This window comes from Neoarius graeffei, chromosome 8 (genome assembly GCF_027579695.1).
Source record: "Neoarius graeffei isolate fNeoGra1 chromosome 8, fNeoGra1.pri, whole genome shotgun sequence".
In the NCBI taxonomy this organism is placed as follows: domain Eukaryota; kingdom Metazoa; phylum Chordata; class Actinopteri; order Siluriformes; family Ariidae; genus Neoarius; species Neoarius graeffei.
The window spans coordinates 59,128,946-59,142,338 of record NC_083576.1 but is presented as its reverse complement, the minus strand read 5'-3'; the positions used below and the strand labels follow the sequence as shown (position 1 = coordinate 59,142,338).

The window sequence follows — 13,393 nt, the reverse complement described above, 5'->3', positions numbered from 1 at the left end:
CGGTTCTTGACAAAATTTGGATTGCTACAGTTGTGGAATAGGACTATTTACTTATATTTACTGTATTTTGCTATTTACTGTTTGATCTCAAACACATTAAGAAGGTGAGAAATTGCCCTAATTAACTTTTGACAAGACACACTTGTTAACTGAAAAACATTCCAGGTGACTACCTCATGAAGCTGGTTAAGATAACGCCAATAATATGCAAAGCGTCATCAAAGTAAGCAAGGTGTCATCAAGATAAATGGTGGCTACTTTGCAGAATCTAAAATATGAAACATATTTTGTTTTTGAACATGTTTTTGTTTACCACATAATTCCATACATGTTCCATTTCATAGTTTTGATGTCTTCAGTATTGTTCTATGAATGAGTAGGTGTGTCTGAACTTTTGATTGGTACTGTTTGTATGTATAAATGAATGAATGAATGAATGAATGAATGAATGAATGAATTCTTTTTTCCATTTAAATAATGTGAGGATGTAAGTCAATTTAAGCATATATAGGAAGTAACAGAAAAAGTGTGTGGTGTCTCACTGAACCTGGACAAAAGCTGCAAAAACAGGTCTTGAGTAGGTTATGCATGACAAGCACTTGAATATATAACAGGACACCTGCATGTACCTATTCTATTCTGCACTTCATGCTTGTCACCGACTCTGCTATAACCGCATACCAAACTAAATACTATTACTGTGGGGAAACTAGTACTCCACCTTGATCCAAAACAGCACAGCAGTGTAGTAAATACAGTAGACTGCTGAATTGATGGAGGTGGAAGGCTAAGGCAAAGGAATAACTACAGTACTGTGCAACGGGTGGCACGGCAGTGTAGTGGTTAGCACTGTCCCCTCACAGCAAGAATGTTCTGGGTTCGAGCCCAACGGCCGGCAAGGGCCTTTCTGTGTGGAGTTTGCATGCTCTCCCCGTGTCTGCGTGGGTTTCCTCCGAGTGCTCCGGTTTCCCCCACAATCCAAAAGACATGCAGGTTAGGTTGATATGGGACGGCCTTGGGCTGAGGTGCCCTTGAGCGAGGCACCTAACCCCCAACTGCTCCCCGGGCGCTGTTAGCATGGCTGCCCACTGCTCTGGGTATATATGTGTGTGTTCACTGCTTCAGATGGGTTAAATGCAGAGAGGAGCTTTCACAAGTGTGTTATGAATAAAGTTGTGCTTTCTTTCTTTCTTTCTTTCTTTCTTTCTTTCTTTCTTTCTTTCTTTCTTTCTTTTCTTTCAAACCCCTGTGCAAAAAAACCCCCCACCTGTTCAACCAGATTTCAATATTTACAAAAGAACTAATCATAAAAATTACAAAATGAAAATACAAATGGCAAAATGAATGACACTACAGAACTAAACTGATGATAATTTTTTTTCTTTCCATTAACTTTTATATTCATTTTGTTCTTACGCCACCTAGTGGACAAATACAAAACATTTCCGAGAAGTGATTATAAAAAAAAGGGGCAAGGGCCTGCCACCAGGACAGCAATTCTATTGGACAATAGCTCGTCAATCTATCCTATACCACTTGCGGATTGGTTCTCATAGCCGTCAATCATAAACCGAGGCGTTACTTCGAAGTCGTTTGTGGCGCAAAAATGGCTCAGAACCTTAAAGACCAAAGCAGACCCCAGATGTTTTTATTTGGTGAGTTTCTTCGATAAAATGTCATGTTGCATAACCATTTTAGGTTGCTAAATATTCATTTTCCACCAGCATGCAACCTGGTAAAAAAAAATAAAATAAATTAAACCTATGAGAAGCAACGTTATATAGGAAGTGCTAGCTAGCAAGCCAGTTAGCTTAATTAGCCTTTGTTTTTAGCCAGTCAGCTAGCCTGCAGAAATAATGTGGAGTCTACTGGAGTCTTCGTACGTCTGCTGCAAACCCGAATAGACTATATTTACCTAGATTTAAATTTTATGGAGTTTTGAGGCAAGAATGCGCACACTTCTACTGTTTTGTGCCAGTGTGTATAATTCTGTGCAAGGTTAGGTCAATCTTGCACTGCCTCAGGTCGATACTAAAGTATTGAGATTGTGGGTGTGGCTGAATCCCAAATGGCTCTCTGCTCCCTATATAACTGAACTCCCTGTCCAAGTTTACTCCATTTAGTGCCCTATACATCTGTTACGGACGTGTTCTGATTTCAGTCTGTGTTTAGCTAGAGAATTGCATTCTGCAGTGCAGGTATACTGATTGCTGATGTTTTTCTTGTTGCACAGGGTGTGTGCTGAAGGCTGGTAAAAAAGAGCACAAAGTCGAGGTAGATGATGATGAAGTTGAACACCAGCTGTCCCTGAAAGCGGTATTGCCAATACACAAATTTAATAAATTTGATATTTCTATACACACTGTTTTCCCTGAAGTTTACTGCCGTGGGGGGGTTGGATAAGGATGGTCACCTGCCGGACCCCTCCCCACGGCTCCTATTACAGAGTATTCGGACCTGAACAAACCGTTAAAGGAGTCATATTTAAGTCTTCGCATTTATTTTTACAATAGAACTGCCCTTCTTTTTTTGGTGGACCAAAAATGTGTGTGCAGGGGACAGGGTCCTGTTATAATGGTCGGGGAATCACTGATACATCCATTATCTGTAACCGCTTATCCTGTGCAGGGTGTCTATCCCAGCTGGCTATGGGCGAGAGGCGGGGTACACCCTGGACAAGTCACCAGATCATTGCAGGGCCGACACATAGGTGGTGTTTACATTAGACCGTATCCGTCTCGTTTTCGTCGCGGATGCACTGTCCGTTCACATTAAAACGCCGGGAAACGACTCCACAGGCGGAACAACTTGAATCCGCCAGGGCCCACGTATTCAACCCACTACGTATCTGATCCGGTGCTGTGTAGACATTGAGGAACGAGGATACGCTGTGCTGAGCTCTAGCTGACGTCGTCATTGGACAACGTCACTGTGACATCCACCTTCCTGATTCGCTGGCGTTGGTCATGCCACGTTGGTCATGTGACGTGACTGCTGAAAAACGGCGCGGACTTTCACTTCCTGCTATTTGTCCCGAATCACTGCTCGTGCGCTTCACTCGCGCGCTCTGTGAGGTGCGCAGGGCCGGAGTGCGCACCCTCCAGAGGGCACTCGCTGTTCAGGGCGGAGTGATTTGGAGCGCAGGATGCCTGCGGAGCCGAGCGTATCCGTGTATTGGCGTTGCTGTGTGCACGCGAATCGTTTTAAAAACGTTAATCTGATGATCCGCTGATACGGTCTAATGTAAAGCCCACCATAGAGACAAACAACCATTCACACTCACATTCACACCTATGGTCAATTTAGAGCCATCAGTTAAGGCCAATTTATGCTGACAACGCAGTCCTCGCAGATGGTGTCGCAGATGGCGTCTGCGTAGCCCCCCCCCCCCCCCCCCCCCCTTCACAGACGCTCTGCGCGCACCTCCCAAAAATTGTGACCACCGCAGAAGCCTCGCAGACAAGAGGGCTCTGATTGGTCCACTCTACATCCGCTGTACACGCACTTCCGCTTCCCTACTTTCCCGGTTTGGTTTGTTTTCACGACCGCCATTTTTAAAAACACAAGTGAAGCTGGAGCAGCACGAAGAGCGGTTGATCGAGGAAGTGAGGAAGTACGTACATCTATACAACTCCAGTTCTAGTCATTATAAGTAACCGGAGGATAAACACTCCACTAACCACACCCACCAACTACTCCTAGCGATTTCGCGACTTCGCGACCCCTTGCGTTGTGGCGGTGAATAACATCGCGCACGCCTATTACTCCCCGCTCAACGATAAATTACAACTGTCTGCGAAAAGCTATCTGCGAAAGCCTTGTCGCAAGAGCATGCAGAGGCCCTTAGCCTAACCTGCATGTCTTTGGATCACAAAGGCACGGGGAGAACATGCAAACTCCACACAGAAAGGCCCCCATCAGCCACTGGGCTCAATCCCAGAACCTTCTTGCTGTGAGGCGACAGCGCTAACCACTACACTACCGTGCTGCCTCAACGATACATGTTTCATAGAGTAGCTTCCAGCGGAGCACCATACCTAAGAAAAAATGGTAAACCCATCGAGTTGATTTTTTTTTTTTTGTGGTTTGTACGTGTACCACCACAGGAAGCCCAGTTTTGCTTTCGAAAAATTTGCAAACGAAAAGGATCGAGAATAGTCGTTCTGTGTTGGTCCAAGTTAAGACCAGGGAATTCAAAGCTACAGTAGCAAATCATTGCAAAGTGTTTGCAAAAAACAACCAACTTTGTCAGCGTTTGTAAATTTCGAACGGCCGGGAGCAAGTGGCCAGTTAGTTGACTCGATGGGTTTACCATTTTTTCTTAGGTATGGTGCTCCGCTTGCGTGGGCCGAAATAATAAATAACTTCCAGTTTAAAAGTATATGGAATTATACATCTGGAAATGATGGCAGAGGAGAACAAAGGAAAAAGAAAATGAATTTTAACAGAAGAAGAAAAGCTTAGAAGATGGGAAAGTGAAAAAGAAAGAAGGCAAAATGTAAGCGAAGAAAGAAAATGAATTTTAACAGAAGAAGAAAAGCTTAGAAGATGGGAAAGTGAAAAAGACTATTGACCAATCACAAAGCGAGAAAATTATTTTGACAACTACCTGGTAGATGATTCTATGAGAGCTGTTAAGTGTGATGTCACTTGTAAGGAAAATTGACTTCCGGGTCCAAAATCAAAAGCTAAAACAAAAGAGACTGGCTATGATATAAGAAAATTCTACAACCCAGAAACAGATGGGAGCTCTGCTTTTAGGCAGTGCCTAAATCTATATATTATTATTAGATCATGCCAAAGCGAAGTTCATACAAGTCACTGTAAATAACTACTTATTTACGGTTCACAGTGAATGATGTGGATAGATATGCTAGTGAAAGAGGTATGAAGTTAAAGGGCAATTCCATGTAAATGTCAACCTCACCATGCAAAAATAAAGCAACATGTAAAACATCAAAACCACTCCCAGAGATATCACCTAGGCCTGTATTTTACAGATGTGAATAAGTTGAACCAATTTGTAACCAACCTAATATGTCACTGCCAGTCTTTCTTTCTTATAATGTAAAACCCAAGCTAAAATCAACTTTGATCATGTACAATTCTATATTATTGCCACAAGCCACAGAAATGTATGCTAAAATCCACAAAACAGCAAAACAATAGCCATCCTAAATATTATTTAAGAACTTTGATAGTTTTAGCTGATATTTAGAGTTTTTCAAAGGGTTATGGTGGTTAAATTGCTGATTTTCTAAACATATGCCATGTCTATTTCAGACGCGTCACATCCATAACGGAATTTCGTCACATCCATAACGCTGACTTTTCCTTCCGAAACTCTGCATGAAATACAAAATATTTTAAACAAAGATTTTTTAATATTCACCTTGGACCCCTCTATCAAATGGATCTCTCCATTTCGACATTAGGTTTACAATTTCACAGAGTTTGATAAAAATGTACAGTCACCCAAGAAAAGTGATACTTTTTCTGTCACATCCATAACGCATCTTTTATTGGCATTTTCTGGCATGCCCTAGATGTACTATGGGAATTGTTCTTGTTCTATCACTTCTCCAGTATGGTACAGCCTTAAAATATGCAACACCTGTTTAAATACTGGGAGACAATAAAACATGCACTGGGTCATTTGTTGCCATTTTGAGTTCAAGTGTCACGTCCATAACGCTGGAATTGCTCTAAATCCAAAAAAAATGCAAAGACACATACTTTTTTTTTTTACATTATAATCCCTGTGAACCAGGCCATTTAACGATAGGCCCTGCGCCTTTGGAACGACTTCAGAGCTATAAGTTATTAGGTGTCTATATTTTTAATGATCTCTCGTGGAATATTGGTTGTAATTATATTGTTAAGAAAGCTAACAAAATATTATTTGCTATTAGATTGCTTAAGAGGAATGACTTTCCTGCTTTGGATTCGGTGAAGATTCATTGTTCAGTCATTAGGTCCGTTCTTAAATATGCTTTCCTGGTTTGGGCTACCTTACCTGATTATCTTTCTGACCCAGGGCTCGACATTAAGGACTGCCCGATTGCCCGGGGCAAGTGGGATATGTCCTCGACATGCCCGACCGTGCAAGTTGGAATGAGCATACAGTATATTACCAACTAGCACCATAAAAATTAGGCTTTTTGATCTTTTATTTCAGTTCCTAAAAGCGTCCCTCACTACGTATCTGCCATTATGTTTTGTCTGTTTTCTTAGTCTTGGTTTCATTTACTGCTTTGCAGATTATTTTCTATACTCCCACTGTTGTAGTATGGTACGCGTACTGTTTATAGACCCCTTGTGCATCACGTGATAATTACAGCTGGGGTCAGACAGACACCGTCTTTCATGCAAGCAAGGCTTAATCTGTCTTCAATAATGGTTAATTTTTGCGCTGTTTTTGCTTGTTCAAACAGAGAAATAGATAAAAGGTATTACCATCTCCCTGCTATCAAGAAAAATGTTAACAAATAGAAGCAAATGCTTCAAGAACAACGAGGAAATTATTGGTTTAGGAATACGAAGAGAGGAGCTCAGCCTGAAAACTCTAGAGAAATTCACAATTGTATTTTAAAATGTATTTTACAAAAACAGAAAGTCGGAAGCGAGTATGGAAGAGTTTGCTTAAGAATCTCGAGGGGGGTTTCTGCTCGCATTCGAGTTAGCGCCTTCATGAAAGTGTTTGATTTTCTTACAGGTGAAGCCGCTTCCTTATTCGACACAGAAAATCCAGATTGGTTTCAAACAACTCGGGCATAAAAAATTCAACAAGGAGCGACATGCGCAATAAATCCTGAAAGAACAGAACAGATTAAAAGCAGAGAGAGCTGGGGCTTTGTTTCTGTTATCAGAGGAACACAGTCCTGTGCAAAATATTCATATATCTCCTTTTTTTTTTGGGTTGTGTCATCCACCTCTAGGTTTATTTAAAAAAAAAACCACACTGCGTCATGACAGACCGACTGCCAGGTCTGTATATAACACCCACAACCTACTCACTAAACAATTATTTTAAACTCAAACATTATCCTGTCTGTCAAGACGCAGCGTGGGGGGGTTAAACCTAGAGGTAGATGATATAACACACCAAAAACAAAAATACAACCCAAAACCGATATATACATTTTCTCAAACACAGTACTGTTCAAAAGTCTTGGCACCCTATTGTTTTCTTCATACAAACTTTGTTATAGATTTCTATTTTATGATTCCTACATTATCGAGTAATGAACCTACAGTCTGAGAGAGTTCTACACAAACACACTGAACTTTACGACAGCTACATGCATGTGAAATGGAAATAAATCGACTAAGGCAGGAAAAACTATTTTGGATAAAATTGTTATTGTCCATTACAAGTAAAAGTAACCAATAACCAAACTTAGTAATAAACTTAATCAATAACCAAACTTCAACTCAATGTGTGATCTTCATTTTATATTGCAATTCACAACTATTCTATAGTTTTCTTAAAAATAAGTAGTACTTGCAAAATAGGGGGAAAGTGATAATATTGGGAGAAAGTGGAAATTAATCCCCACTTTCTCCCCAGGGCAAGTGGGTTTAAAAGTTAATGTCGAGCCCTGTGACCTTATTGAGTCAGTTTAAAAAAAAAAAAGTATTATATCCAGGGTGTTTCAAAAAATTTGATATTATTTGAGATGTAAATATGCCAGAAACTACATAGTCTAGGCAAATGAAAGTGAACAGGCTTAATATTGAGCAATATAAGATTTATTCCTCAAAATTTGAATGAGAAATTCAAAGGTATGTGGATTCCATGAACAATTTCACTTAATTTTCAGTATGCACACCACCTGACACACGGCACATGTCAAGTCGGTAGTCCAGCTCCTGCCAGACATGCTGCAGCATGTCTTTGGTAACAGTCTTTTCTAGTAACAGTGCATTTTTAGAGAATTCTCTCATAAATGCACGCTGCACAGTCTTGTTCGACTGTGTTCGAGCGTACTCTAACACGCAAAACGCCTTTTCTTTTCCAGGGAATGGCATTTCTATACCTAAAAAGATAAAAACAAACAAAAAAAATTCAACCTAAACTTTTGACTTGTTTCCACACATGCTGGTAAAATTTGAGGTCAATTGAACGAGAACTGACAAAGTTATTAGACTGTGAAATGATATAAAATTTTTTGAAACACCCTGTATTATTTACACAGGTTCAAGTTATAAAGAAGCCATACAGCTTTCTAAATTACCTCGTCTCAGTGACAGATGTGAGGAATTATGTATGAAGTTTATGAAATAGTGCAGTGGGGTCCCTCCCATAAATAAAGCACCTTATTTCCTTATTGAGTTTCATCAACTTTATAATCTTAGGTCAGGGCACTTTAGGATAGTTGAAGTTGTGGCTAGAACCAAGCGCTTTAATGATTTTACTACCATTCGCCACCAAAAGTACTTACTGGATAGGTCATAAGTTGACACTAAGGTATAATGTAGATAAATATCACCTGACTTGAATTTCTCAATTTATAGTATTTATAATATTTAATAATTATCTATTGTTTATTGAGTATTGATTCGTATTATTGTATGTAGGATTGTTTGTGTCTTTCTGATATTCCTTGTAATTCAGTCTTTACTTAGGAATATCAGATGCTCGCTGGCCGTGCTGTGAAAATTATACGTGCAGACGCTCATCTGAGTTTCCAAATCTGCCACTGCTTAACTCGTGAATATTTTCTATAGTGAAACTATCATTAAAAAGCTTTCTAATCTCTGCTTTCCAAATAAATTTATCTTGTTAAGATCTGTTCATTACTTTGGGAGTAATGGCAGGTTGAAGTTGGTACAGCAGAGTCAAAACTCTGCTCGCGTGATGTCAGGGAAACTGCCGGTGCTTTTTGAGTCACGGGAAAGTGGTCAGGCTTTCTTCTGATCGGTTTCTGACTGGGTTACTCATGAATCTCAATCAGGTAACTTTTATAGGGATGTTCTCTTGCTCTCACTGTTTCTGATGAAGTATTCAGCAAAATTTTCCGTCAGCTAGTTTTGATGTTCGGCTTCACGGGAGACTTTGAAGCGAGTTTTCATAGGTTTACCGACCTATTTTTTTCAAATCAAACAGATTCATGTAAATAAATAAGTGTTTTATAATATAACTGTAGTTGTTTTGATGAAAAATATTGAGATCTTAGTGGTCGGAATGAGATTTTAAAAAACCGGAAGTGTGAAACACGAATGTCAATTTCAGTTCGATTAACTGGAATTGTTTATTGGATGTGGCTCTCACGTTTTTTTTTTTTTTTGAGGTTAGCCTTAAAAGCTGTGAATATTAATCAAAATAATCAATCATTTATTCTTTCATATAAACACTAGTAGGCCTTACTTAGAAATACAAAGGCCTACGGAGCACAAAGAGGGTATTAGAAATAATCTTTTATTGCTTTATTTTGATACAGAATGGTTAATGTGAATGACAGTCAATGCTTATAATTAACATTGATTTCTACTTCTTTGTGATGTATAAATGAGAGATAATATCAGCTTTATGTTCCACAAATGAACCCATTTGGTGAAACTTTGAAGAAGCGAAAGTACCGATTTAATGTTTTTACTTAATTAGCATAATTCTCCATTAAATACTAATTTGCATCATTTGTTTTTACTAATTTTTCAAACTTTGTATGCAGTATACAACCATCTATGTGCCTGCCAATTTCCGTGTAAATATCTTGAAAGATAGAAAAGTTATTAAGAAAAAAAAAAAGCATTTGATCTCATTCGTTAATGAGGCCCATTTTGGACCATGTTATCCTCGGACATAATATTAGGTCAGTTTTCTAAACGTTAAGCCGTTTTTTCAATCTTTGATTGGTAATATCTCAATAATGGATAAGCATATTTTAATTCTGTAAAAAGTATGTTGAGCATTCATTTCTGAATTCAGTGAGAGCAGTTTCAAGCAATTTGGATTGAATTTGAATTTTCACCTGATATGCCTACTTTACTGCTAAAGGGAATAAATAAACGAATTGTTGATTGATAATTATTAGTGTGTTCTTGATAATCTATAAGCATTCAGAGGTTTTATAGGTATTTGGTTAGTTTTGTGTACTAGTGCATCTCAAAAAATTAGAATACCATGAAAAAGTTCCTTTTTTTTCATAATTTAATTCAAAAAGGTAAACTTTCAGATATTCTATATTCATTACATGCAAAGTGAAATATTTAAAGCCTTTTTTGTTTTAATTTTGATGATTATGGCTTATAGCTCATGAAAATCAGAAATCCAGTATCTCAGATTATTAGAATATTCCCTAAGATCAATCAAAAAAAGGATTTACAATACAGAAATGTCCAACTTCTGAAAAGTATATTCATTTATACATTCAATACTTGGTTGAGGCTCCTTTACCATGAATTACTGTATCAATGCGGTGTGTCATGGAGGTGATCAGTCTGTGGCACTGCTGAGGTGTTATTGAAGCCCAGGTTGCTTTGATAGTGGCCTTCAGCGTATCTATATTTTTGGGTCGGGTGTTTCTCATCTTCCTCTTGACAATACCCCATAGATTCTCTATGGGGTTCAGGTCAGGCAAGTTGGCTGGCCAGTCAAACACAGTAATATCATGGTCAGCAAACCATTTGGTAGTAGTTTTGGCACTGTGGGTAGGTGCTAAGTCCTGCTGGAAAAGGAAATCAGCATCTCCAAAAAGCTCGTCAGCAGATGGAAGCATGAAGTGCTCTAAAATCTCCTGGTAGATGGCTGTGTTGACTTTGGACTTGATAAAATACAGTGGACCAACACCAGCAGATGACATGGCACCCCAAATCATCACAGACTGTGGAAACTTCACACTGGGCTTCAAACACCTTGGATTCTGTGCCTCTCCACTCTTCCTCCAGACTCTAGAACCGTGATTTCCAAATTAAATGCAAAATGTACTTTCATCTGAAAAGAGGACTTTGGACCACTGAGCAACAGTCCATTTCCTTCTCTCCTTAGCCCAGATAAGACACTTCTGACATTATCTCTGGCTCAGGAGTAGCTTGATATTAGGAATGCGAAAGTTGTATCCCCTTTCTTGAAGATGTCTGTTCGTGATGGGTCTTGATACACTGACACCAGCCTCAGTCCACTCCTTGTGAAGCTCTCACGAGTTCTTGAATCAACTTTTCTTAACAATCCTCTCAAGACTGCGGCCATCCCTGTTGCTTGTGCACCTTTTCCAGCCACCCTTTTCAGCAATGACCTTTTGTGGCTCACCCTCCTTGTGGAGGGCATCAGTGATCATCTTCTGGACAACAGTCAAGTCAGCAGTCTTCCCCATGATTGTGGTTGTGTGTGCTGAACTAGACCGAGAGATACACTGTGTTCATACTATTTTACTCAAACTCGAAATGAAATATTCTAATATTTTGAGATTTTTTTTTATGTTTTTGTACTGTATGCCATACTGATTAAAATTAAAATAGAAAAATGCTTGAAACATTTTAGTTTATGTGTAATGAGTCTATAATGTATAACATTTTCACTTTCTTAAATAACTGATGGAAAATATTGAACTTTTTCACAATATTCAAATTTTTTGAGATGCACTGGTATGTTGCAGTCCTATATGATTTTCATGAATTCACAAAACATTATGTGAAAAGGAACATTTCTCAAGCTTCCCATAAATCATGTCGAGCTCTTGAGAGGGTCATATAGATGTTTCAGTGCTTCTTTACCTCACTTTGCTTATTTTCTCAGGTGTGTCTGGGAGCAGAAGCAGAGGATAAGTTACATACAGTGGAGATAGAGGGATTGACGTACGATGGCAAGACAACCAAAATCCCTCTTGCTGTGCTGAAGCCATCTATTCTGCCTTCTGTAAGTGCTTTAGCCTAATATTTCAATACTGAATCAAGCCAAGATTATAAACCGTCTTTATTAAGCCCGTTCTTTGGGTAGGCAATGCGTATTGCATGGTTACTTCAAGGAGAACTGAAGTCATTTTTAAACTTGGTTTATTTCTTAATTAACGTGTTATTCAGTTACGTTTTTGGTTTTAGTAACCTTATATTCGTGTGGCAACTCGTATTGGCAACTAATTGCAATTAAATATTCTGCTTATCGGCCTATTCGGTTTTTAGCTATGTTGAATGTAGTTCGTTTGGTCCACGGCAGGCGTCGCTTATCCACGCAGTTTTCACGAGCCTTCGAAACGTGAAGTGTCAGCCAGGTGTCCTCGGTATCTTGCGTCACATTTATTCCACCAAATGAACTGTTTTCCAAATGAAATATTGCACAAAAATGAGTTTAAATGACGATTACTGCCTACTTTCTTCAAACTTTCCTGATTGCTATCAAAACAAACAAAACTTCCAGCTTGATTACATCAGCATTCGAAAGAGGGCGCGCGCGTCTTTTGACAACGTTGGCAGATGTTGGTCACTTTGATTTCCGCTGTACGTTTTACTTCGGTCCTACGATGTCTCCCACAGGTCTCAACGAATCTCATTTATGGCCACTGCTTTGACATATGGACTGATATATTGCATAGCATATTTCAAACACTCATAACTTGCTATAGCAGTGACAAAATAGCAATCAAAAATACATTCCTCTGTTTAATAAAATGAGAAATAGAATTTTGATGATTAAAAAATTTGCCTTCAGTAAGTAATGCTTTATAACACATGCACTACATAGTAATTAGAGTAGTGTTGTAGGTTCAAAGAGGCAGTAGCATGTAAAGTATGTGAGTCGGTGAAATAGTGAGCTCCTGTTCTTGTTGAAACTAGAAATTAAAAATCCATAAAAATTATGGATAAATTGCTCAAAAGTCTGCTTGTAATAAGAATGTTAAAGACAGCTACACTGAAGATTTAGCTGCACATTTGTCTCATTCATTATGTGTGTTTATAAAAAGTGGTTACCAGGCTGTTTGTTATTCAGTGTATTTCTGATGTTTAGATGGTCCAATTCTTTAGATTTTCTCTCTCTCTCTCTCTCTCTCTCTCTCTCTCTCTCTCTCTCTCTCAACTTAAAGCTGCTATATGAGTGATTCCACGCTTATGGGTACTGAAATGGGGACATGAACTTATTTTTAAAAATTCACCTAAAACCATTTCTTTTTTTACCATCAGGTCACAAAACATGTAATCTTTAATGAATGATATGTTAAAAGATAACTTTAATTTTCTGAAATGTAATAAAAACATATTTATATGCCAAAGTCAGAACGTAACAGAAGTGTTGTGGACATATAGATTCTCAATTTTAACAATGTAGAATTACTTTTTGAAACATAGGAAGGTGATGTTTTAGCAAATATAATTAATAAACATGTGTAGTAGAATAAACATACACATTCTTTCAATAAGATTAACATGGTATATAGCTAGATTGTAATTAATTTGTAAC

At 38.5% G+C, this 13,393-nt stretch overlaps 1 protein-coding gene across 1 annotated transcript in view; it reads left to right on the top strand.

Moving 5' to 3' along the window:
• Window positions 1-1,570: 1,570 nt before the first annotated feature.
• npm1b (nucleophosmin 1b) overlaps window positions 1,571-13,393 on the top strand; it is a 55,307-nt gene continuing 43,484 nt past the window's right edge. The window contains exons 1-3 of the mRNA XM_060927917.1: window positions 1,571-1,655; window positions 2,234-2,316; window positions 11,738-11,857. Coding sequence (XP_060783900.1) covers window positions 1,607-1,655; window positions 2,234-2,316; window positions 11,738-11,857 — 252 coding nt within the window. The 5' untranslated portion in view covers window positions 1,571-1,606. The remainder of the gene's footprint in view (window positions 1,656-2,233; window positions 2,317-11,737; window positions 11,858-13,393) is intronic.